Source organism: Zootermopsis nevadensis, unplaced genomic scaffold (genome assembly GCF_977971745.1).
Source record: "Zootermopsis nevadensis isolate Lab colony 2312 unplaced genomic scaffold, Znev_1.0 Znev_ptg000016l, whole genome shotgun sequence".
Lineage (NCBI taxonomy): Eukaryota > Metazoa > Arthropoda > Insecta > Blattodea > Termopsidae > Zootermopsis > Zootermopsis nevadensis.
Window position 1 is genome coordinate 4,029,197 of NW_028259148.1, and position 27,571 is coordinate 4,056,767.

The window sequence follows — 27,571 nt, forward strand, 5'->3', positions numbered from 1 at the left end:
TAAATATTAAAATATTACAATAATTAACATTTAAAATATTAAATGATGTTCTTTATCGAAATATTCGATTTACATTAGACCATCATTTTTAATTTTGATAATATATATTCATTATATCACAATATGACGCAACTTTACCATCTCAGATCGTAAATAATTAATATTTATCAGGATGTTACTGGGCTCAGCTGACTCAAGTTCATGTCCAGTGCGCGGTATCTTTGTCAACCTTTGGGCTCCATAAAACGAGGGGTACCAACTGAGCGACTATCAGATTTTGAAGATTCTTCTGCATGATGAAGCTATAAACTATCATTAGACTTTCAATGTTAAGGTTACCCATTGTTCATCATTGACTAAGAGATGCGTAGCGTAGTGAACAATTTCCCCGATAGGAACATACTTCTGCAACACCGCATAGCCGTGAATCCGTCGTCTCTCCATGGGGTTGTCGCTTCCTTTGTAGGTCACTTCGGCGCCAGGCGTCGTAACGCCTATATTGTGAGAACACTGCACAGCGAGAAGTAATATGGACGCTCTATAAAGTTCTCTAGACGCCGAGGAAATTAAATTCCTCTCGATAGTTTCCTTGTAAATCCACGGTATCACCCAACATCGCAAAGGAGGAGTTAGCACTCATGCTCTGGATGTATCGGGTTCAAATCTCGGCCTGGAGACCGGCTAAAATGACTGACATGTACTATTCCTCACTCCCTCGAGTCAGATTCCGGGATAGACCCTTAAGTTAGGCCACGGCCGCTTCCTTCCACTAGGGCAGCAGGTCTCGGGGCAGATATTTCAACATCATCTCAGCTCACTATTCACTAATTGTCTTCTCATTGGACGCATCAGTCAAGTGTACTGGACGCAAAATATATGCGAGACTGAGTTACGTCACAGTAAGAGGTCGAAGGGGAGACTTTATGCGCTATCGCACCCCTCACACCCCCTACCCCGGATGGCCGGGCACTCGCAATGACCTCTGAAACGTCGGTGAACGTCTACCCAGAAGACAACCATCTTGGTTTAATTAAGTTGTGTTTCTGGTATCGGTGTCGAAACGGAAATTTATTCACGTATCAGGCGCCATTACATACGTACGATACTTCCGTCCATTCGCAGAAGGTCCATAATATAGTTAGGTTAATTAACAAATTTGTGATATTGTTACGAAGAAAACATCGTCTGGTCTGTTGATTTCCCCCCACATAAATATGCAGCAGTTTAAACGAACTAATTTAAAGATGTAATATAAAGTAGTACGAGAATTTTACACTAGTAGAAGCCTTAGAATTCCAATAGTTTTGTCCGTCTCGCTGATAACGTTTGTACTAAGCCGCCAAATTTAACGAAACTTCATTCAGTAATCAGACCAACCGGATCTAGAAAGTTTGCTAACTTCGCTGTTTTTTTAAGAAAACCCCAAATTAGCGCTTTGGAGCCAGGGTTCTTCATTGAAGATGTTGCCTCCATAATCAGAGCACCTAGCACCTCTGAAACGTCGGTATACTTATGCCAGACTACACAGCGTAACATCCCAGAAGACATATTCAAATTCACTGCCGTGAGAACCTCACAAACCGCCATGAAATCTTACAAAACTGTCAGTGATTTACCGTGAAGCTGCCCCGCTCCGAACTTAACTCTTTGAGTCTCCAGAAAGGACATGGTGAGTCTGCTGTAACAGTTCGTTATCACTGTGATAAAAATAAACGCGTTGGATGACCGAGAACAAACATAAGAATTCCATCATCCTCCCACGCGAGAAACTATGGCAACATGAATAACCGGAAACATTCTTACGCTGCTCTGCGTTACTTTTAAATGCTTACATCTTTAAACCATCACAAATTATAAGTTAATCGTTGTTATAATTTTCTAAAGCTACGGTGGTCTAGCGGTTAGAACGCTGGCCTTGTAATCCTGGGGTCTCGGGTTCGATTCCCGGCGGTGCCAGAATTTGTAACTTGTGTTGGGCAAGGCCGTGGTCTAGGCAACACGGAGTTTTCCTCCGTGGCATCCCAACAATTACTCCATTCACACACAGAAGAAGGCAATGGCAAACCACTTCTGGATCATCTGCCAAGAACGTATATGAACAGGTCCCAGTCCGAGAAAAGGATGGAAGGATCCTGTTCATATGGACCTGTCGTCAGACAGAACACTAAATAATAATAATATGAGGTGGTCTAGCGGTTAGAACGCTGGCCTTGTAATCTTGGGGTCTCGGGTTCGATTCCCGGCGGTGTCCGAATTTATAACTTGTGTTGGGCAAGGCCGTGGTCTAGGCAACACGGAGTTTTCCTCCGTGGCATCCCAACAATTACTCCATTCACACACAGAAGAAGGCAATGGCAAACCACTTCTGGATCATCTGCCAAGAACGTATATGAACAGGTCCCAGTCCGAGAAAAGGATGGAAGGATCCTGTTCATATGGACCTGTCGTCAGACAGAACACTAAATAATAATAAATAATTTTTTGTACATTATTTTAATTTTTTTACACTGTTTCCTACAGTCTTATAATGATAGTGAGCTCCAGTGTATCATGACATTACTGTTTTTCCCCCCAGTTTTTAACGCAAAAAAGTGTTTCGTATCATTTGTTTGTGTGTTTATGATCTGAATAGTCTTCTCTATTGCCGATTCCCAACTTAACGAATTCTGGTTACACGCACGTAACTAGACCAAATGGAAACTGTTTTGAGAAACTAAACCAATAAGCCGCCTAATTCGTCTCTAAATTCAACTTTCATCTTTAAATTTTCACACATATTTTTGATATTTTCCAAAAGAAATGTTCAGCGGCGGGCCTCATGTGATGTACAGTGAGATATTTTTTTTATCGTCCAACTAATCGATTCCCATACCATACAATCGGACGCTCCTACAGTCGGGTCTGTCCGCGGATATTCGGACTGATAGCGGAGCCGACAAACCTACAGCCTAAACATGTAGACAGTAAACCACCTTGATTACAGAAGATTATGTAAATTATCTGCATTCACACGTTGAAGTTCACAGCAGTTGGCCCCCGCGATTTGTTGGGGGCGGACGAAAAAATATCTTACCATATGACTTTATACAGGATGATTAAAAGTTCCTTGAGAAATTTCAAGAACATGTGTTGGTACTCGGAAGTGCGTACGCACACGGTGAAACATGGAGTTATGGTATTAATCTCTATAATTTTATTCAGCAATATTTCGATTACGTTTGTAACGAAATAAACCCGAGCAAAGTTTTTATTTTTTGTTTATGTTAATTATATATAATCATTTGTAAGTTACTGGCTACAAATATTTATATATATAAAGATAACGAACTATAAAGATGTCAACCGGTTTATAACGCGAATGAGTTTTTGTAAAGCATCCCCAGAATGAAATTTCATCAGAATCTGTTGTCATTGGACAATCTGGCTGTCCGACACGCGAGTTAATAAACGTTTTTACACGTGTTTGCTGTTACATAATCACATTATTGGTGTAACTAAAGGCATTAACCAGACTCGTAGTGACAAATGTAAACAGTCATTCATTATAGCACTCATCTGTTAATGAAATCCTTACCTTCCACAATTACCACCATGAGCTTCCTTGATCCTGGCCAATAACCCACCCAACATGTCCTTACAGTAATTTTTATTCAATTCTTCCATGATGTTACTTCAATCACTCATACGGAAATAGCATTCCAATGTCCAATTAAAATATTTAACTTAAGAACAAATTACGAATTAATTTATCACAACGTTTTTTGGTGTCTGAGCAACAAGACGAACTGTGACACAGATATACAATAAATTAAGAATAATTTTGGAGGAGGAGGAATCCGGTGAAGTATTTATAAAATTAGTTAACTTCTGAATTTACTGTAAACAGCGCATAGAGGAGGTTAGAACGCTCTAAAGATGTATCAAAATCTGGAATGTAAATTACAGCGTGGTCATTGATAAAGTTTAACGCAGGTATCGCCGCTTCCCGGCTTTCGGCAGGAATTGTTTCTGTAGAGCGATATTCGTACCAGGAAAACCTTGTAGCTCTTGGCGGTGAGTCATGCAGTTCCAGCCCAGAGCTGAGAAGCGACAGTTCCGTTCTGTTTTATTAGTGAACGCGCTGTGCAACTAGCGGAAAAACCCCCAAAGGAATTAAATGAGGAATGATTTCTTACGAATTACCAGATAACTTTTTCCCATTCGTACTTTCATCTCCTTCCTCCCTTTCTACTGTCCTTACCATGCTGTTGTACGTTCAGCTAATGAAGAAGTTTCCTGCTTTTTATGGAACCCAAAGGTTAATTATCACTTTGACCCTATCCTGTGCCAGCTGAATTCAATACACGCCCACAAACACCATTCGACCAAGATAAATATTGATAAGATCCTACCATCTGCGCCTAGATCTTCCGAGTTGTCTCTTCCTTTCAGACTTCCCAGCCAAAATTTTGTTCGCATTCTCTCATCCATCCTCTTTGACTCGATCGCCCTAACGATATTGGGTAAAGCGTAAAAAATTATAGAGCTCATTTATGCAATTTTTCCTAACATTCATCAGCTGCAATTTAACATTTAGTGACTATTGTGACGGCCATTTTGTCGTGTTTGCGTATTTTTTCGGTTAAGAACAAGGGAGTTTAAACATTTCTAGGCTACAGGGTGTTCGATTGCCGGCAGGAGGGAGAGATATTTCTCTTAACTGTCACGTCAAGACGGGACAGTCTCCTATCCAATGAATACCGGTGTATCGTTGCCTGGAGATAAGGCGGTCTGGACATGAAGCTATCCACTCCCCTCCTACAAGATTCGAGGTCGAAAAGGAAGTTGTCCTTTATTCCACGCCCAATCCGTCTTCATGGTGTGGTGTGTACAAGTACCAGTGGTATTACCATTAACCTAGCGTCATTTAAGATGGATTTACTATACTGATATTATTAAATCAGAAAATAATGTTGCGACAGTTTCTGGTGCGTATTTGAATGAATGATGATTTCTGACAAAAATACGACACTGTATTAAGAGCCTCTTGTTTAGCTTTCTTGGGTAACTGATTCGAAACGTCTTTAAAACAGTCATCCTGTGCGAGAAATTAAATTGCCCTCTTCAGATACACAAATTTATTTCACTTCGGATACTGACACATCACACTGTAGTTTAAAAAAAAATACTTTCATTATTTCTAGTATCATGTCTGGTGCACTGTACAACAATCCATTAAATGTACGTGAAGTGCTGCTATCAACACCTACGACTAAAATGCTGTGATTTACTTACGCTTGTGTGCTTTATATCCCACGAGAAGATCCAGATGTGGAAACTGTCACAACATGTTTATCTTCGTCACAGACAGTGAGAATCTTCCCTGATTTAGCCTTATATAATAGGCCTCTTAAGTGTCTTTAGTTGCCAAACACCACCGCAAGGTCAAGAACACTGTGTTGCTCAGGCTACTTGTATTTTTCGTGAACGATAATGTAATCCTTTAATTCCAGAGTTCTCCAACACAGCATTTATATGAATATAATGCAGCTTGACGAAAAGCTAAATGACAGCCAAAAGCACGTGCAGGATATTACGGAGATAAGTCAGATTCCTCGAAATGTGTAATTTACAACGCGACACAACGTCTACTAGCGCACGCCAGCGGCTTCAGTTGGCAACTGAAAGTTATTGACGGTTTTAGCTGAACTGCGATGCGGCCGCCCTACTGCACGCGTATTGCTTCATTTTCCCTTATAGGTAGTGCATATTGAATCAACGCATGCGCACGTTGTTGACTTTTGTTTGGTGTGTAACACCGTTGTCTTACGTAGGTTTTTATCCTGACAGAAATAAACTCCTGCCATTATGGAATGCCTGCAGTTGATACTATGATCAAAACATCTATAAAAAGCATTCACTCACATGTGTACATATATAAATAAATATACACACATGTACGGAAATATTTTATTTGTAATAAATCAATCAATAATTGATATAAATCTTTTACCCCTTCCCCTTTTCCAGTTATATTTTATTCTGTCCTGTAAAACTATTCTCAGAGCATTTCTGAAGTTAGCTCAATCAGGGGGCCCAAGAGTTAGTGTTTATGTCCTCTCGTATTTTTTTTTTACTTGAAGACGGAAGCAGGATCCAACTTCGAAAACGTACTTTATTATTATATTATTATTATTAAATCTATTCCCCACTTTATAGGATACTTACTTCTATGTACCCGAGACAAACCTTGCCCCTGAGGTACATAGTGCAGCAACTATTTCCGAAATACATTTTGTTTTTAATACGTGTTACATGTATTATTATTAAACAATAATCATTGTTTTTATTGTTTATTTACTTGCTGTGCTGACTGCATCTTATTTTGTGGTTTTAATTTTATAAGTTTTTTCTGTTTTTTATTGTTTAATGTTTTATTTAGTATTATTAATTGAATTAGGTATCTTATTTAGCCCATTCACTTGTGAAATATTATTCAATAAATGAATTGAATTATTATTATTATTAATATGGTACATTTATATATTTAGTTTTGTTTGTTTGTTTGTTTGTTCTTGTATTTGTAATGTTTTACTTTTATTAAGTATTTATCATTTTTAAATGAATTATTTATTATATTTTATCCTGTACCCTGGTTTAGTGCTTGGCTGTTGTTGGCCTTATTTGGCTGTTGTCAAGCACTTAAATAAATGAATTGAATTGAATTGAATTATTATTTTGTAATTCAGACGAAGGACGAATTCCAAGAGAACAATTTTACAGACAAAAACGTACCATCGTCAGAAATCTTCGCTGCATTCCGTAATTCTACAGAATTATTGTACAATTTGTTATGAGTTTCCTCTGCTCTAACAGTAAGCCATGTTCCACTACAAAATATCTACTTTACAAATACCACGCCATTCGAAGGAAGAGGTATTTTGGCGCTGGTGCTCTCGCCCCATACTATCGACATCCGGTAGGGTCCTTCAAGGTCCATTATTATTATGTTTAAAAAAGCCCACCGCGGAATCCTACCTGAACCAGATGAATCCAGTCCACACTTTGTCGCCCTATTTTTTTTTTTAAAAAAGATCCGTTTTGATATTTTCTTAGTCTCCCAAGGGGTGTAGTTTGTTTTCAGACTGGAATTTTTATGGTCTACTCATCTCTTCCACGCGTGTTACATGTACCACCAATCTCATTCTCCTTGGTCTGATGAACACTGCGTAATATTAAGCCTTTGTTCATGCAGATTTCTTCATCCGCAAGCATTCTTTTCTGACACCTTCCTCAATCTAATTCATTCCTTTCACGTGACTTCAAGCATGATGAATTTTGATCTAGGAGTCAGATCTTGCAGAAATGCAGTCATTAATCCCACCCCCCAATAATCGTACTACAGTAATAAGATATTTAGTAATAATAATATTAATAATATGCTGCTGTTATGCTACGTAGCGAATATTTCTTTTATATTCCTCAAGTTTTAGAGGTCGGACGGCTAACTGCTTGCTGGACTAGTGCATTCCCCCTATTTGAAATCTAATTTTTCTGATGAAGTTGATGCAAAATGAACACTTGTCTTGCGTAAAGAATATTAAAAGATTCTTATCCCAACCGCTATAGAGGTTCGCGGAGAACAGGTTTGGAAACATTTCAATTACAGAAATTATAAATGAATCGTAATTGAGTTAATAAATTGTTGGTGTGTAAGGAGGCCTTCTGTTTAGCGCCATATTAGTTAGCGAGTATTAATTAGCACTCAATCTAGGGGGAAGTTTAAGGACTCGAGTTGTCTTGTACCTAGGTCGTCTTCCTCGCTGACCTGGAGGATGGAGAGTAACCTCCATGTCTCCTTCGGCTAGACGCATACCACATCTGAGGCAACTATGTTACCACCTCAGGCCCTGGCGTCATGAAGGTTCTCAGCCCGCGGGCCGCGTGAAATTCGTCTGATTTAAAGCAGAATACACAAGTTCTAATGTGATGTTAGTGCTTGTTAGAAGTGGATGGAACGTTGCTTAGCAGAGGTTTTTCATGTTCGTGATGGCCAATAAATTATAAAAATTATAAATTTGAATTAATTAGAAGAACCATAATGATTTCGAAATGACGGAACTTACTGTATCTTATCGTTAACTTATGCTATTATGGTCCCAGAAGGTATGTCTGCCATTGGTCATCCGTAAAGGAAAAAGTAAAACTGCCCCACTGATTGAGTAGAGTTGTCCAAATTCAACCAAAAATAAATTAAGATTAGTTTGGAAACAACGGAAAGAAATTAGAATTTGAAGATTTCTGTCTTCTGGGTTGTTGCACTGTGTAGTCTGGTCGATGTTAACCAACGTTTCGGAGGTCATACTGCCTCCGTCATCAGGGCGATGAAGATTTCTGTCTTCTGGGTTGTTGCGCTGTGTAGTCTGGTTGATGTTAACCAACGTTTCGGAGGTCATACTGCCTCCGTCATCAGGGCGATGAAGATTTCTGTCTTCTGGGTTGTTGCGCTGTGTAGTCTGGTCGATGTTTACCAACGTTTCGGAGGTCATACTGCCTCCGTCATCAGAACGATGAGTATGAAGATTTCTGTCTTCTGGGTTGTTGCGCTGTGTAGTCTGGTTGATGTTAACCAACGTTTCGGAGGTCATACTGCCTCCGTCATCAGGGCGATGAAGATTTCTGTCTTCTGGGTTGTTGCGCTGTGTAGTCTGGTCGATGTTTACCAACGTTTCGGAGGTCATACTGCCTCCGTCATCAGGGCGATGAAGATTTCTGTCTTCTGGGTTGTTGCGCTGTGTAGTCTGGTCGATGTTTACAAACGTTTCGGAGGTCATACTGCCTCCGTCATCAGGGCGCTGTGAAAACCTCAACTCTTACAAATTAGAATTTAATTCTCAACGAAATTACGTGCAGATTAAATTTCTCAGATAGTTTGCTGCCATTCGCTTTTGAATACTTACCCATCCTGGACGATAAAGATTAAAATGGAAGCTATTATTTTGTATGTAGTTTTGTAATTTTCCCCAATATGTACGAAATGTCCTCCTTGATCAGAGCAGTAAAATTATTAAGCTTTTCATGTTGCGATTTAATCAACCTTCTGTTGCTTTTTTCGTCTCAGATCCATATATTATCATCAGGAATTCGTTCTCAAACACTCTGAGCCTATGTAATTGCCTTATTGTGAGAACACGTTTCGCTGGCTTAGGCCTAATCCAGCGTTAATTAAATTAGTAACAAAATCTGTACTTTCAGAAAAGAATAGAATTTTTTATATTTGTCTAGTTTCGTGTGCAAATGCAATAAAATTATACCAATTGCGTAATTAAATAGCCCAAGATATCGTGCTGAATTTATCTCAGACGCTTGAGATACCCAGCTGCAAGTTCTTGAACAAATATGCTCTGGTGTTATTTGTTCGAATTAGGGCCTTGTTTCCACATTTAATTATCCTTCCAGTTTAATGAAGGTCGGGCCAATCCGGTTGTAACCGACACATTTCGGAGGGATGGATCCACTGATTACGCCAATCAGTGAATTTAGTTAAATTTCCAAAGGAAAGAAACCGATGATAATGTCACGACAGTCTTTTGTTTGTTGTTGTGTTAACTCCGTTTGTTCTCAATAGATGCCATTATAGGCCACAAATGGACAAGTGTTTCATTAAATGGATTACCAAAAATTTATACACGTAACTGCTAAAGATACGTGTTTAGTTATTTGCTGGCGTGTGACTCTCAAAGTTCGATATAATTTCGTCTTCATTGTCGATGAAGATCACTCGAACACGCCAAGTTTATAAAAATTACAAAAGATGGAAGTCACGTGTTGAAATGTTGTGTACATTTTTTTTATATTTTAATCATGGCGGCTTATATTGTTCTTCGGGTTAATTTATGTGTAGACTCACGAGGTTATTCCTCTAGAAGCAGACACGGAAAAGAATACAGGAGTCCCAAAAATATGTATACACGCATTCAGTGAATGAAATAAAGATATTTTTAAACTAAACCGATTTACACGGCAGAATTGGCACTTGATGAAGTAGAGAGTCTAGTGTAGACAGTTTAGTGTAGACCACACTTGGTTCCACAGCAAACGGAAATCGATAACTAGGTTAATATTCCGTATTATAACGCGTATAAATATTTTTGACGTAAATACGTCTATACGGAAGGGTCATTCGGCAAAAAAGTGAAAGGAAAACGTGGAACGAAAATGTGTAACGAAAACGTGGAACGAAAAATGTGTAACGAAAACGTGGAACGAAAAATGTGTAACGAAAACGTGGAACGAAAAATGTGTATCGAAAACGTGAAACGAAAGTGTGTAAGATCCGTATCAACAAATCGACAACAATGGTTACCTATGGAACGTCGTGTTTACTCGGCATTGTTGTTACCTAGGGAAACATGTAAGATCCATATCAACAATGTGTAAATATGGATCGACAACAATGGTCAGCTTGCGTGCATTGTTATGTTACCTAGGAAACGTCATCTGTTTACTCGGCATTGTCAAACTTTACTCAATTGTGAAGTATGTCTAAAGGAAATATTTATAATAAAGCCAATATATAAACTTCCTTTCCGTATAGACGTATTTACGTCAGATTCTCCAGAACCGTGGTTCCACTGACAATTTTTTTAGGGGACTTCTGTATGTGTATATATCTACATTTATTATTACTTGAGCTGTGATAGCAATCTGTTTTAAGACCTGAACAAAATGCCATTTACAGTTACGCAGTAATTTTATTACAGATTTATCATAATTAAGCTGATAGCAGATTAGCTGGTCAAGAACCCCACACAAACGCGCGCGTGGGCACAATCTTTTAAGGAACCACAAGGTTTTTTTTTACTGTGTTCTAAAGAGCCCACCACAGAGCTTACGCCTAACCTACGTGGTTGCAGTCCATAACCATATTTCTTTAAGACTAATTTCTTTTACTTGTTTTGTGTTGTTCTGACTCTGTAATTGGCTCCTGTAACTGTTGAGTTATCACGTTAAAATAAATAATTAATTATCAATTGACTTGCAGCTTTCACGGCGAATACAGAAGTCCGCAACTGACTCAAGAAGATTTTATTGAGTCGTTGGGTTTAGTTCGGGCTTGAAGAATCCTGGTTCCGATCTGTAGCTTTTACCTTTCGATGTCAATTAGAAATGACAACATGCAGTGACTCGCAGGCAAGCGTGCTGGGCAGACTTGCGCTGGGTATTGATGTTCCGTACGTTCAATTTTAAGACGAAACGCTTGGCCGGTCGACAGCGGGATGCAGGCAGTACACACTGGTTCAGTCTGGTTTAGCCGCCGCTGCGACCGAGCCAGCGGACGAAGTGCTGGGGCTGGTGTAGTCAACCAAACCACTAGCGCGCAGCTTCGGCTTAATTCGGCCGTCATATTGAACGGATTGAGGGAAACACAACTGGAAATATTGAACAGCTGCGTATGAAACGGAGACTATTTCTTAAACCTGGTAACAGATTAAAGGTTTCTGCGGTGACGAATGTGGAGAGCTTCTGCGATTTAGCCCAGAGTAGTCTGAAATATATATAGACGGACGTTTCAGAACTTACTGCTTCCATTAGTGAAACGTCGGTCATTTGTCTGTCTGACGAAACCGAGCTACATCACAGAAAACAGTCATGTTCAACTTGGCGATAAGTAATTCTTTATTCTGAGACACTATTTTTTAAATATTTTTTTATAAACAGCTGTTACTTGCTTAAACATCTTTCTAGTGGTGCAGGCCCCTCCCTCAGATTTGTAGGTGCACAAGAAATAAATAGGTTAAAAAAGAAAACCCAACCTAACCTAAGTTGTGTGTGTATGAAAGAATGTATTCTTTGTTCTGGGATTACAATATTGATATGCTATAATTTCATGTGCTTTGTAAAATTGTTACTTCTTCGTCCCTTGAAATGCATATTAATACTATCTTCCCATCTTATTTATTTATTTAGTGTTCTGTCTGGCGACAGGTCCATATGAACAGGATCCTTCCATCCTTTTCTCGGACTGGGACCTGTTCATATACGTTCTTGGCAGATGATCCAGAAGTGGTTTGCCATTGCCTTCTTCTGTGTGTGAATGGAGTAATTGTTGGGATGCCACGGAGGAAAACTCCGTGTTGCCTAGACCACGGCCTTGCCCAACACAAGTTATAAATTCGGGCACCGCCGGGAATCGAACCCGAGACCCCAGGATTACAACTCCAGCGTTCTAACCGCTAGACCACCGAGTTGGTGTTTCCGGGCATCTCTTCCATATGATGTCTTTATTTATCCAATCAGATGACAAAAACGTCGAAAGGAAACTTTGCATTTATGACAAGTAAAGTTGTTTATGATTTCCGCGAATTATTTTCACAGTTGTTTCGCCCTCACTGTTATTATTAACTATTATTACGGTAGCGAGTGTTGTAATTTCCGAGAATTTATTGATTTATGAAGAATTTTATAGACGTAAGGATGGTCAGTCTTTGTTTTCCAGCGACTTCTATTGTAAAACTCAAGTATGAATGTTAAAAGAGACAGCTGTAAGGGTCGTAAGGCCGACACCGAATACGTCAGGCGCTTTCTTGCGATTTCGCAACACTGTACATACGAGTAGTCGCCATTCTCTGCTACTCGCTTGGGAAAAGAACCTCAAGTTTACTGGTTCCCGACTTTTCCACCGCCAGTGGCACGTTTTTTTTTTAAAGATTCCGTCTGGCCATCGGGGGGTCCGCGCGGTCTGAGGCGTGGGCCTTGTGCCGCTTGGTTCGAATCCTACTCAAGCCATGGATGTTTGTCCGCGTTTTTCTGTGTTGTGTTGTCCTGTGTACGGGTGGAGGCCTTGCGACGGGCCGATCCCTCATCCAAGGAGTCCTACCGAATGTCTATTGATCAAGCCAACGTAAAGTTGGGACCCGCAATGCTCAGGCACTGGCCATCAGACTTTTGACGTAAATACGTCTATAAGGAAGGGTCATTCGACAAAAAAGTGTAACCTGGTTACCTAGGAAACGTCGTGTTTACTCGGCATTGTTGTTACCTAGGAAACGTTACATTTCATTACATTACCTTACTTTACATTACATTACATTCAGCTACCACAGACCCATCTTAAGCGTAACTAATTCAAATTAAATAAGCAATGTCTACAGCCACGGTGGTCTAGCGGTTAGAACGCTGGCCTTGTAATCCAGGGGTCTCGGGTTTGATTCCCGGCGGTGCCCGAATTTATAACTTGTGTTGGGCAAGGCCGTGGTCTAGGCAACACGGAGTTTTCCTCCGTGCCATCCCAACAATTACTCCATTCACACACAGAAGAAGGCAATGGCAAACCACTTCTGGATCATCTGCCAAGAACGTATATGAACAGGTCCCAGTCCGAGAAAAGGATGGAAGGATCCTGTTCATATGGACCTGTCGTCAGACAGAACACTAAATAATAATATAAGCACTGTCTTAATCAAACTTATCTCAATTGTAAAGCATGTATAAAGGAAATATTTAGAATAAAGCCAATATATAAACTTCCTTTCCGTATAGACGTATTTACGTCAGATTCTCCGGAACCGTGGTTCCACTATCACTTTTTATTGAACAGAAATGAACTCGTTTTGACCATAAAACGATGTACTGAAAACTGACTGAGAGGAATGAGGAATTAAGATTTCTTCTGTTTCGTAGCGTGATCGTTGCTCCAGCAGTTTCCAGTTATAGCGAGATGATTATTTTGTAGGTCTGTCGGGAATAATGCTGTGTCACATGTGCAAATATGTCTTTTGCAGCGTCAGATTGTTATTACAATACGCGTGTTAAATTCTCTGGTTGTTACAAAACTGAAACGAACGTGCCTCGTTCGGCTTGCCGTACATGCAGGTGCACCGCGTTATTCCAGATTCTTCTTTCACGTATCATTCTTTCATCCGGCTCAACTTACGCGTCGTAAAAGTGACCCGGTCGCCGGTCGTATCCGGCCCGAGACCACTTGTAACCAGCTCGAGAAAATTATGTTGGTTTGTTACTACAAACACATTCATTTTTCCTGCTCTTAAGGGTTAAAAAGTGATAGTGGAACCACGGTTCCGGAGAATTTGACGTAAATACGTCTATACGGAAAGGAAGTTTATATTTTGTTTCCTAGGTAACAACAATGCTGAGTAAACAGATGAGGTTTCCTAAGTAACATAACAATGAAGTTACACTTTTTCGTTTCCCTTTTTCGTAACACTTTTTCGTAACACTATTTCGTAATAATTTTTCGTAACACATTTTTGCCGAATAACACTGACCCTAAAATATAGACGTATTTACGTCAAAAAAGAGTCATACTGCTTTTCGTACACATGCTATTGTACCTCAAATTAGCCTACAATTGCCTCCTGAATTAATAATCCTATCATACGACGCTATATAGTCCGACCTCTAGGCAGCGTTGTTAAATAAATAAATAAATACATATTATAAATATGGTGTGTAGGAAGTGTCTGTGTCCTAATTTCGATGTCGTGCTTATTTTTGGTTGTCAATAAAGGCGTTTCCTTCCTACAGCTACCAAAATTAATTACTGATTAGATTTTGTTATAGAGATAACCGCCCTGGTATTAGTCTAATTACCCGATGTATATATTTTGAGGCTTTCAGGGCGAACAGACTCAATAACATCTAATTATGTGTCGTATTTGTGTTCATAATTGCCAGCACATATTTTCGTTCAGAAATTAGTCGTGATGGAAAGTGTTGGGGTATATTCTTACCTTTTTTATTTTTGGACGCCATATATTTTTCGGCAAGACCTCGTCCGTAAGGTAGTCGAGGCCTTTCTGAAATATCGATTTCAGTTATGGAAACGAGATATCGATTTCATGGGATTGAAAGAAAGACGATGTTAATGAGATTGCGGGGTCCTCACCATCAATGTAAGATAGGAGGGTGGGTACTTGGAAGGGCATTTTGGTGGCGATTTTGATTTGGAGGGTCCAAGTTTCTCAAACAGTCGCAAGATTTCGAATGACGAGTAAGCGGAAGGTTCATTATGAAAGTTCGTGAGAGTGAAATTTCGTAAAAACGAGGACGTACTGTACTCCTTTGCATTCGGGAGGTTCCTGGCTCTAATACTGGTTCGGAGACTTTTTTTTTTTCGATTGAAGAATTTTATGAGCATCATTTCCTCCTCGCAAATGCTGTGTGTCGTGCTTTGAAACAGGCCCGACGCGTCATTCTAAACACTTGCCACGTATTAGTGGATACAAACGTTTCGGATGAATATACTGCCTCCATCTTCAGGATCTATGATATTTATTCTTTTATTTTTATTCTATGTTAGTTTACCTTCTTCATCTGAAGAATCATCCTATTATTGCCTTTTATTTCGAATAATTCTTGTTTATTGTGTTGGTTTTGTGACAGATTTCTTAATTATTTGTCCCACACGAGCGTTCTCCGTTTGCCCTTTGTATATTAATGGCGTCGTGACATTCGCTCATCGTGGTTGTCTTATATTTGCGTCTTCTTAAATAATTTGTCTACGTATTTCCTTGAAAGGTCATCCCCAGATAACCAGCTTCTACAGCCAGTCTCCCAAAACTTGAAAGTCGTGCCGTGATAATTGTTTTGCCACTCCCTGTATTACTGTAGTGTTTTATAAACTGATAAAAAAGGATCACTGAACTCTACCAACTGTAAAATTCCATTACGTCACAGACGTGTCGACCTGTGCCAGTGTATACAGATGGAGCGTACACGTCATTGGGGTTAAACCCTTTTACGATTTGATCAGAAAGCGTGGGCAGTTGCATAGAAGCTAATTTTGTAAAACAATAAACGGAGAAATTGGGTCGGTGCAGCATCAGTTTTAGTGGACTGATTTATTGAGAACCCTGACCTGGTTCCGTTTTAAATGATTTGTGCAGATGTTCTAAAGTATGAGAGAAAAGCATTTAGTTACCGAATTTATTAATAATATAAAAAGAAAAGATATCCCAGTTTTCTCTCTTTTTTTTTTAAGTATACGATATATACAAAGATTTGCATAACATTTTAACGTGGACGTTGTGACATATAGGTGATTATTCAATATTCCTATTCATAAATTCCGTACACTCGATATTACGACGATCCCTTAAAATCGTTAGGTAGAATGATGACGTCATGACACATGTTACTCTGCACAGGCGCATCACTGACCAAACATTCAGGTGTTATGTTCATTTTTCGCGTTTAATAATTACCTTTTTCAATAAAATCTGGTAGATACCATACTTCACAGTGACTGCTCCAGATACATAATTTATAACTTCTCCGGTTGGTAATACGAACGTGACGGTTGCTTGAATTCGTGACGTGAATGGTGATGACGTAATTGTCCATGATCCTCTGCGCATGCGCGTACCTAACCTAACACAACTTGACGTAAACATGACCGCTTCATCGGTCATATCCATCGTCACGCATTAAAACACTCAAGAATGACGGGACGAATTTCCGTGAATTTTCTGTGGACGTTACTTTGTTTGAGAAAAGTAAAGCACATTTTAATTATTACTAATGTCACGACATTTAATGTGGGCGTTCACTGTTTGAAGCATCCTCATTGCTTTCCGGTGAGTTTCTCGCAGATGTGGTTGCCTCGGAGGTTTATAGGCGTCTAGGAATTAGACGCCTTGCTGGTCCACGGGCTACGTCACCACACTATTATTCTCGCATTAATTAAAACAGTAATTTCATTCATAATTATAATAACGGAATGCGGCAATGCAAACGTAAAACTTCGTTTTTCGGGGTTGAGCAGCGTCGAGTGTTAAAAATGATGTTTCGGCATTCATATTAGTTGCAATTTTCAGGGTGTTTTGCTGATGTGGAGTTTCTTTTTTTACTTTTATATGCCATGAAACATTATTTGTAATAGGCGGAGCGGGATGAAACTAGGATAATAATAGCATAAAGAACGAAGAAATAAGGGATGTGGTCCCATGGTGTAATGGTTAGCACTCTGGACTCTGAATCCAGCGATCCGAGTTCAAATCTCGGTGGGACCTGTAGTAAAATTTTAGTTTTTATTTGGTACGGATAAAAGATAGTATGTTCTATGATCTTTCTTTTGCAGAAAAGAGTTTTAAAGCATCAGTGTTGCCATGTTTTACGTACAGTATTTTTAATGTATCTCTAGAATATATGAGTTATAATAAATGGAACAGTAGATGGCAGCAGAAGCCACGAGATTCATGAATGCTCGTGTGAAGTAGCGCCGTGTTTCAAATCGTACAGACACGGCTGTTCAGTCGGTAAAAGTAGTACTCCTCGTTCGCATCTTTAAATTCATAATCCCCGCTGCTTCATGTAAGGACGCTGTTGTCCACGTTAGATTTTAGTTCGTCAGTGGTTCACTTTTGTGTAACGCAGACAGTAACCATTTTGGGTTTTAGCGCTGTGTAGTGTTGTCGAAGTTCACCGTCGTTTCAGAGGTACTTGCTGCCTCCATCATCATGGCTGTCGTCCTTGCCGCCATGATAACATCAAATTATACAAAATAATGTCAAGAGATTGACAAAATTAAATTCGAATCAGCATATATTTTTTGTTATATATCCAGGAAATAAATCTTAAGTAACGTGTTTTGACGAGATCCACAACCTACATCGCACTGATGATGGAGACAGAAGGGACCTCTGAAATGTCTGTAAACTTATACAAAGTGTGAAATGGTTGGCTGTGGAGTGAACGACTGAAGTTCGAATTGTAACGGTAGCGTATTTTTCTCTCTTCGTCAACACGTTGTCAATGACTCAGAGTCCCATTCAGAGGGAACAACGAGCTCTCTCTCTATGTTCATCTAGTGCGAAGGAATTGGAGCGGAACGCGGTCATACGCCTACTTCTGTTCCGTGCTTTAGAATGCGTGGATGTTGACTTCCACTGTCTGCAAACGCTGTCGTGGCTTTGAGCATGGCCACAGTGACACATTTCCATTTTTTGACGTAAATACGTCTATATTTTAGGGTCAGTGTCATTCGGCAAAAATGTGTTACGAAAAAGTGTAACTGCATTGTTATGTTACCTAGAAAACGTCATCTGTTTACTCGGTATTGTTGTTACCTATAAAACATTACATTACCTTACCTTACATTACACTTCATTACATTAGCGGTCAGAACGCTGGCCTTGTAATCCTGGGGTCTTGGGTTCGATTCCCGGCGGTGCCCGAATTTATAACTTGTGTTGGGCAAGGCCGTGGTCTAGGCAACACGGAGTTTTCCTCCGGGGGCTTCCCCGGTTTCTCCGTGGCATCCCAACAATTACTCCATTCACACACAGAAGAAGGCAATGGCAAACCACTTCTGGATCATCTGCCAAGAACGTATATGAACAGGTCCCAGTCCGAGAAAAGGATGGAAGGATCCTGTTCATATGGACCTGTCGTCAGACAGAACACTAAAAAAAAATAACATTCAGCTACCACAGACCCATCTTAAGCGTAACTAATTCAAGTTGATTAAGCAAAGTCTTAATCAAACTTTACTCAATTGTAAAGCATGTATAAAGGAAATATTTAGAATAAAGCCAATATATAAACTTCCTTTCCGTATAGACGTATTTACGTCTAATTCTCCGGAACCGTGGTTCCACTATCACTTTATAAATCTGAACATTGTCTTAAAGTGGTTTGTACTCCAGATTCTTATTCGCGAGGTTTCGGGTTAAAATCTCTGCCCGGAGAGGCTTATCCTGACAGTTTCCTTGAGTCCCTACGGGAATGCCGGGATAGTGCTTCAGATTTGGCCACTACCACTTAATTTACTATCCTCATTCCATGTTATAAAGTCTGAGCTACTGAAATCGTCCTGAAATAAATTAAATTGTTTTAAATAAGTTTTGTAATATGGAATATGTCTCAACAAAGATCATTGGTTTTCTTGTCATGAGAGCGCGTAAGTCTCTGGTAAATAAACGGACCGAAATACGTTTTTGGAAAGATAATTGAGAATAAAAATTTTATTTAAATGTTCCTTGAATTTAGTTAAGAACTTAATACGTTCTTATAACTGGCAAATATCGGGCGGGTTGCATATTAACTGTACCATGCAAAATGTGTACATACTTTTTAGTGTGTCATTATTTAAAATTGTGTATTCTTAACTCTGGTGCAAAAGAGTAAATATACGTTTAGTTCCGACGCCATATTATATTTCACAATGTAACTTACACAGAATGACCTAAACTACATGCTACCTCTTTCAACGTTGTTGGCAATTCAATTTTGACAGTTCACTCTCTGGCAAGACCCAGTATCATTTATAATTCTAAATACCAATTGAAGAAAAATGTTGTAGAATTCGAGGCCACATTTCTCAGGATTTTTCTGTCACTGTTGCTGATTCCCTACGTTTGAAATTGTCCCAGGAATAAGCACCTAGAAATGAGCGCACATCTGGTGCAGTGTTTTAAAGACTGCTCTTAACTTTCTTCCAGATGCACACCTGTTTGGCTCTATCCTAAACATTTATTCTCATTATTTACGTGGAGAGAGTCCTTCAGGACTTCCTTATGTATTTTCCTGCAAGGAAGAAATGTTGACGTTTTATCAAATCGTGACTGAGGACGTCGATATTTGGAGTCAAAGAATCAACTCAGTTCCGTAAAAAGAAAACTTCTTCTTCTCTTTATGGTCATACCAATTACGAGATGAAACATAAGACAGCATTTAATGCTAAGAAACACCTCTTCTAGAAAGCCAGTGTAGATTCTCCTCCCATTGAAAGCAGTGAATTAATCCGTAAAAGGGAATATGATTTCTTCGTTCAGTAGGCGTGAATTAAGGCTTGATTCCGGACTGTTAGATCGAGTCGTACCAGAAGATGTAGAAATGTTGAGATCTGGAGAACTTGCAGCCAAACGCAAGAGTTCTTCTGACGCTGAAGACACGGAGGTGTTCGATCCATGCGCGCTCGTGATTCCTTCTGGAGGAATATTAGGTTGGTAAACGTGCGAGGAGGTGGAAAGGCTGGTTCGGTCCCTTGGTACTCCAGCCAGTGCTGCCAGTTGGTACACCTGCTGGAGGAATCCCGACGCCATGACGGTGTGCTGAGGCGCTATCATAGAGTCGACCATGACGCCCAGACGCACCGTATCACCATACTTCATCAGCGTCAGGGACAAACCTGTCAACAGGGTGAACAGTTAAGCTCTGCAGCTGCTGTTTGGCCGGGCTACGAAGTGGTTCTGCCAGGAACCTGAAAACAGTATCACTATTTGCCATTATGTAACATAATTTGCGTAGTTTTGGAGGCACGTATGTTGTGTTCTAGTTAACTTCACAGATTAAAAAAAAAAACAATTGAAATGTGGCGTTTTATATTATATCTTGTAAGACTTGAGGTTCTCACAGCGGTGAGTATGAAGATTTCCGTCTTCTGGGTTGTTGCGCTGTGTAGTCTGGTCGATGTTAACCAACGTTTCGGAGGTCATACTGCCTCCGTCATCAGGGCGATGAGTATGAAGATTTCCGTCTTCTGGGTTGTTGCGCTGTGTAGTCTGGTCGATGTTAACCAACGTTTCGGAGGTCATACTGCCTCCGTCATCAGGGCGATGAGTATGAAGATTTCTGTCTTCTGGGTTGTTGCGCTGTGTAGTCTGGTCGATGTTTACCAACGTTTCAGAGGTCATACTGCCTCCGTCATCAGGGTGATATTCATCACAACAACCCAGAAGACCGAAATCTTCATATTATATCTTATTTTCATAACGAGAAACATTGTTTCCAAAACCTTTGTGTCGTTGTAACACTGATAATTGCCCCTGGAACAGTGTTTGAACGGAAATACAGTTTAGACGTCGATATTTTGTTAGAGGATTTTATTTAATTTCGTTTGGTGGATCGACCGGGCCCAAAGTTTCTGACCATATGGGAAAACATGAACACGTTCGGGATTTGAACACGGGAGCCAAGTGCTCGGCGGTTTTAAGACGGTTTGTAACTTATTCTCGAAGTCCTTTCGTTTTCGTCAAGGTGTCTCCTGGAATATATCGTTTCAGTTTTAAAGGGTAATCACGAAGCTTTCGTTAATGTACTCACATATGTTTGACTGTGGCGGTCTCCAGTATAGTGCGCTCTCAACCTCCTGTCCCCAGATCAGTCTGTTACGAGATTCGTCAGACATTTCCGGAGCTACCTGGGTGAGAGCTACAGCATATCTCCTGGATAGGTGGTTAAGAACGAGTCGAACTGCCAGTGAGGGCAGTATCCTCGTGATGTAACCCCCGTCTAGCTGCCAGAGGGACGCCTGGTAGATCGCAGGCTGCTTCTGCCGAGCCTCGCTTATTATCCTCTGTATTTCTTGAACACTCTCTCTAGGATCGTCGTAAACCGGAGAGGTGGGCAGCGGCAAGCATATTAAGCCTCTGCCCGATGGTATCGGCGGTCTGTCGTCAACTCGCGAATGTCTCATCAACCCTTCCAATGGAAAGAACCTAGCTGTAGTGAGTACCGATTCTGGAACTGGTAAACAGAACTGTCTGAAATACTCCCTCAGTGCACCGGAAATTGCACTTACTAAGATTTCAGTTGTTGAGGCCCCAACAGACGAGCTGATTTTACGGATAATATCAAGAGAAATCGGATCTGACCATGCAACTACTTTCCGTCCGCATAGTGAGACTGTTTGAAGCTGGTGTTTCGGACCGTGATGGGATATTATGAGTTCTTGTATCAGCATTCTTGGGGCTGTGTAGATGATGGTCATTATACAAACCGCTTCCTTGATGGACGCTAGAAACAAAGACCAGTAATTAAATGAACTTTCTGCAGTAGTTTCAGAGAAACTATAATTTGTTTTCCTAGATACAAGAGCCCAGAATTCTGTGATTGCAAACAGAGGCACTGTTACTGCGCAGATATAACCAGTGCGCCAGAAAACACTCAACCACGAAAAGAACAGTTGTTTTGGCCTCAGTGAATTAATTATACCAACGCTGAGGAATTTTGGAGTGCACTGACGTTTCTCTACTTCAGTTAGAATCGTCGAATTTATGTTTAAGATCTTCCTGTAGAGTGACATGTCTGTCTTTTTCGCGAGAAACAGCAATTCCTTGAAGATGGACACCGCCGTTATAAAAATGAGAATGGTGCACGTTTGGATTCCCGGTGGAGATTTTAGTATCTGGGGGTTTTGTGCGGGGTCGTACGTCGCTACTATCTGGGTCCAGCGGTGCGTAATTAAATCACGGACGATGTTGTATAATCTGGGGATCGCGACGGGTGTCGGGGACAGTCCTGTGAGCGGGCTGTTACTGCTGGTTGGCTCGTCGTCTGTGGGATTTTCATCATCTTCGCCAAGCCGTCTCTTGAATATGGTAGGTCGTTCGGGTTCGAGCAGCAGAAGGTCACCCAGCCCAAGACAATCCTCTGACAACAACAAGTGATGGATTCGGACCAACAGGTAGAAGCGGTCTTCGGTGCCGGCGTTGGAGGGAATGATTGTTATCTGCCAGGGCGACAGCTCGTGAGGAAGGTACTTCGACACAATGTCGCTAACGCATTCCTGTGGGGGGAAAAAAGGAGCTCTTAAACACGGATTTGATTCAGTCCATAGGTTCTGCTCGATGGTGCGTTTTAATCAACACGAGTGATAAATTTATTTATAGTTCATCGTCGTAAGTTTCTCTCGAACACAAAGTTTTGGAAACTGTCCACAGGTGAAAAAATGATTACCACCTTCTGAGATGTTGTGTCGTGTATAAATTGACGTTTCAGAGACGTTTCAGTAAATAAGATACGCAGCTTGTGATGTGTGCAACAGAAACTTACGTGATGCAAACGCCAGAGTAGATGAAAACTGATACAATTTCAAACAAATGACTAGGGTTATTATGAAGTATTCTGGAGGAGATAAACTATTTTCTTTTGCAATTTTTACAAGACCGAGACTCGGTATCCAAGTCGTATTGCATTTTTCGCATGACGGTTGAGGAAGTGTTATGTCTCACCTGTATATTCCAGTCGTTAACACTTCTGCCACGGAAAAGAGCGCTGCCTACAACCAGATGATTGTCTAAGGAAAATGAAGACGGTTTTTCCCATGCGTAGCGGCCCCACCGGGTTGTCAGTGCTGTCTGTAGGTGGGGGAACATTAATTTCCCTTCATTATCTCTTCTGTTTAGTATATTTTCCTGTGACAAGACAGTACGATTATGTCATATATTGCCAGTTGCTGTGTTGGTATGATTCCTTAAGATATGAGGTACAGTAGAGTGCCGATTATTATCAGACCTAAACTGGACCTAAGGTCGGTCGCATAATCGAAAATGTCTGATTTTTGGTATACTGATGAAAACGACTAGGGTAAATATTAATCGAATTTACGATATTATTTAATTACGAAAGAAATACAGTAGAGTATCAAATGGAAAAAAAAGTCACAAACGAAAAACAGTATTTAACATAATGTAAATTTGTAAATGAAAGAGTTTTAAGAAATTGGTAATGACTTTTTGCACGGCAAGACAGAACAACGGAATATCGAATAACTGGGACTTGGACAGTATATTCTTCTTTGCCTGATTTCCACTCTGGCCCCCCTCGTCTTTTATTTCCAACTGACGTGGACTGTTTCGTCCAGACCAATTGTGTTATAGTGACAGTGTTCTGTGTGGAGATGCCTTACCTCCAGCCTTTGCTTAATCAGCGCCAGTTCGAACTTCCCCTTGACCGTCAGGAGCAGCGTGACGATGCCTTGGTTCCTCATGGTGTCCGTCGCGGTACGGAGCGTCATGTTTCTTACGAACTCTAAGCTCGGAAACCTTCTCTTCAGGAGTCCCAGCCAGAATCGTCTAGCACTGGTCACAGCTATGAGGATAGAAACAGCTTATTTGTGGTCTTCTTCATTGTGTTTACTTGCAGGTGGTTACCAACGATTCAGAGAAACTTTACCATGAAGATGGAATCGATAAATTTCTCCGAAACGTTAGAAACCTACAAGGCGACACGGTATCACAAGCCAGAAGACCATATACGAGGTGCGATCGGAAAGTTTCAAGACTGTGTCAATAGAGGGCGAACCGGATGTAGTACGAGCTTCTGCCGCTAGGGGGTGCGGCCTACATTCATAGTGAATCAGTGTGCCAGCCGGCATCATCGAATTAGCATTTGTTTCTTAGTTACGGGCGTTTTGGTAGTGCATTACACCGACCCTCCTGCGATTTCGGAATGGCGGATTTTCATGAACAAATCAAATTTTGCCCATGTTTCTTTATTACAAACCTGCCTCCATCTTCTGTAACCTTCTTGTAAAAAATTTCGAACATACTCACTCGTACGTAGCGTGGAAAGAGTTGATATTGTTTATGGGTAGTATAGTGTTCCTATGTATGAAACATATTTACCAATGCATAAAGCGATGGCACCAGGCACGAGGCAGCATCCTGCCGTGAAGGCGAGGAAGGTGTACATATGGTTGGCTAGATCCATAAACTCCTCCACTTGGCGGAGAAGCCAGTGTCCTCTTGAAACCATCTCACGCAGCTGTGACCGGGTTCCTGTGAGTCGTCTTCCACTTCTGTACCTGCGTTACAACACTTGTGTAGGAATTGGGTTACCCAGAGACACTTGGATGTGTAATACTTGCGAAGTTGCCTTCAGGAACGCATCAGACAAATGTTTTTCTCGACCAGCACAAGTATAAGTTGCTTTTATATACAATTTTAATTAATTTACCAAGGACTGACTGTGAAGATGTCTGGGCTGTCTGCTAGGATGCACGGGCCTTGTAGTCTGGTAGATATTGATTCAGAAGGTCGCTCGGTCAGTACCTACCAGACTACACGACGCTGCATCCTAGCAGACAGCCATCTTCATAGTCGTTGCCGTGAGAACCTCACATCTCACTTAAGTCTCACTCGTTTTCAGGGTATACAGATTTTAAATTGGATTATTTTAGACCACCGTGTGACTATATTAATAGAGTCTTTGACTTTTGGATGTTCTTCACTCTCTAGCATGGGACCGTGGTGCTCAACATACGTGACCTGGGGTCATTTGTATGGGAATACCCGACCTCCATTATTGGTCATTGTTCCTACGGGGGTACTCAACAACGAGCTACGTGTGGAATGAGTCTGTATTCCACAGAACACGCCTTTCAAATCTTGTTTCGTATCTCCGAACAGCTGAGACACTGTACTACTTAATCTGTTTTGAGATTCATGTAATCACCCAAAAAATGCTGATTTTATACGCACCTAAAATTAATTTCCGCTTTCAGAGAAAACCGCCTTGGACCCTGAAGTAGTTAACACACCATTTCAAGTACTTACACTCTGTGTCTCTAAGGTACATTATTTATCTGAGCTCACGACACCGAAGTAAGTTTTCTCATGAGTGTTTCCAGACACGTTTTATTTTATTTTGTTATTTCTCTGTGCGTGCTAAATATTAATAAAATAACACCTCACCTTCTGTGCTGTTAAACTGCTCTGCCAGTCTGCAGTTAATATGTTCATTTGTCGTAAAACACACCACAACCCCTTCGACTGGTACGTTCGAATGTTTCTGAAGAGTATGGACAGGACTGACTTAGGAAATAAACAACACAATAGACATCTCATCTGGAATTTGTACCATGATCGTTGGCCTTGTCTTGGATTAGTCATCCGAGAATGAGAAGTGTCTTCAGTTTTGTATTACAGCCTCTTTATGATGATGTTGTGTACAACAGAAATTGACTGTCGTTTCAGATCTAATAACTAATTCCACGGAGTAGATCTTCTTCTTCTATGGCTCTCCGGTCCATGGCCTCCTCATTTCTCCTCTTCCATTCAGTCCTCTGTTAGGTCCGTCTGTCCGAGGCTTTGATCGACGTTTCGAAACATCTTCCTTTTTACGGTGCAAAGTTGTTAGCCTTGCGACCAACCCCCAACCTGGAGGACCAGGGTACCTCTCCCCCTCGACCAATCTGGCTAGGGAGGCCCTACCAGTAGCTCTTGGGATCACTGAGGTACTCAAGCCCCATCACTACGACAAGGTGTATGTACCATTAGGTGGGGTCCACGGAGTAGATACCTGGTCAAAAATTCCTCTTCTTGTAAGGAATTTGAAAGTTGATCACTGTGTTCATAAGTGCCCACCACGGGACCCTGTCCTGGATAAGTTTAATTCAGTCTACACCTTTAAACCTGTTTCCTCAAGAAACGTTTTAATATTATCCTCCCACCAGGTCTTCCAATTCTTTTCGTCAGATATTCCGACGAAAGTTCTTTTGGTTGGCATAATATGCGCACAATTTTTTATTTTTTTTTTAAATCTGTTTCTATTCAAGAATTTTTCAGTGGGTAGCCATAGCAATCACATTTTAATAAGCAATAAGATATTCTGAGTGGAGCTTATGATTCTTCTATCGATTGTGGTATTCTGTCTAGTCTCGTAGTTAGTTAACAGCGTTTCGGAGGAACGTATCACCTCCATCTTCAGGATAAGAAGCATACCGCGGCGTAAACGATAAGAGCACAATCGATATTTGCTATGCTGTGAGATCCTCAGGCGTCTTTTACTCGCTGTATCAAAGAATCTCTCAAAATTTAGACGTTTACGTAGAACGAAACGATTTAGCGGCCTGTGTTTTAGTCGAAGTATTTGTGATGTCTTCCACCAAAAACATTTGTGGACTCCTGAGAAAATAATCAAGCTAGGAATTCCACCATCGAAAATTTCGCGAAGTGACATCGGTGACGTCACGAACCGTTCCGTCATTTACTTTATCCGCAGACCGAAACGTCGTTAATAATTTAAACATTTATGACGATGACGGTGTATAATATGGAGCAAATTTGTTGCTTTTCTAATACGTCATCATCACAAAACCTCCAGCTTTAGATTTTTTTGTAATATGACGAAAACGGGACTTCGGAAATATTTTTATAATTGTGAAAATAGCACGCAAGACAAGGAAACAAAATGTTGACGGGAAAAGCTGAAAATAAAATGCCTAAGCGTAGATTAGAGGATAATATTAAAATGTATCTTAAAGAAATAGGCTGTAAGGGTGTGAATTGAATTTATCTGACTCAGGATATGGTTCAAAAGCGGGCTGTGGGCTATTGTGAATACGGTAATTAATATTATGGTTCCACGAAGGTGAGTAATTCCTTGTCCAGTCGAACAACTATTAGTTTATGAAGGACTTTGGACTGTGGAATTAATTTCTTAGAACTATGAAATTATCTGATATATTATACTTACATATATACCATATTATCATTAACCAGTTTCTAGACTAGATCTGTCTTCTCTTCATTATTTTGTCGTAACACCACAAACACTGGTGAAAATTTTTCCTTGTACTTTTCGCAGAATTGTTTCACAAGTTTTTGTCTTTTTTTTCAATTCGTGGTTAACCTGGTGGTGGTTAAGAAACGTTACTTGGAACCATTTCTAAGTAATATTACGCTCATTACCACTCACTGCTGACACAGTACTGAGACTCCATTTTCTACTAAAGAAATCTTTCTGCAGCGTTGTTTGTGATCTTCGTGTTATCTCGTGTTCCAGATACAGAGTGGACTTTTATTTCCCGAGGGTCAAAGTGTATATTTTTAAGGGTCACTAGAGA

The 27,571-nt window shown here is 40.4% G+C and overlaps 3 protein-coding genes and 1 non-coding gene across 6 annotated transcripts in view; 2 read left to right on the forward strand and 2 right to left on the reverse strand.

Moving 5' to 3' along the window:
• Positions 1 to 5,720, reverse strand: part of LOC110839018 (monocarboxylate transporter 9-like) — a 36,969-nt gene extending 31,249 nt beyond the window's left edge. For both annotated transcript variants that reach the window (XM_087349838.1, XM_087349836.1), the window contains exon 1: positions 5,275 to 5,720. The gene's annotated coding sequence lies outside the window, so the exon portion shown is untranslated. The remainder of the gene's footprint in view (positions 1 to 5,274) is intronic.
• The window catches only part of step (cytohesin steppke), a 167,125-nt gene that overhangs the window by 32,954 nt on the left and 106,600 nt on the right, over positions 1 to 27,571 (forward strand). The window lies entirely within an intron of this gene.
• TRNAQ-CUG (transfer RNA glutamine (anticodon CUG)) lies at positions 16,941 to 17,012 on the forward strand. The gene has a single exon. It is a non-coding gene; the product is annotated as a tRNA-Gln (tRNA).
• Positions 19,136 to 27,477, reverse strand: LOC110839019 (uncharacterized). 2 transcript variants are annotated; one of them, XM_022082790.2, is made up of 6 exons: positions 27,202 to 27,477; positions 24,351 to 24,529; positions 23,633 to 23,814; positions 22,956 to 23,138; positions 21,046 to 22,510; positions 19,136 to 20,131 (listed from the first exon to the last, which is right to left on the reverse strand). In XM_022082790.2, exons 1-6 carry the CDS (start codon positions 27,210 to 27,212, stop codon positions 19,740 to 19,742), a joined length of 2,412 nt encoding a protein of 803 aa, XP_021938482.1. In that variant the 5' UTR covers positions 27,213 to 27,477; the 3' UTR covers positions 19,136 to 19,739. The 2 variants fall into 2 exon arrangements, with proteins under 2 accessions (XP_021938482.1, XP_021938483.1); XM_022082791.2 differs by lacking the exon at positions 27,202 to 27,477 and adding an exon at positions 25,419 to 25,567.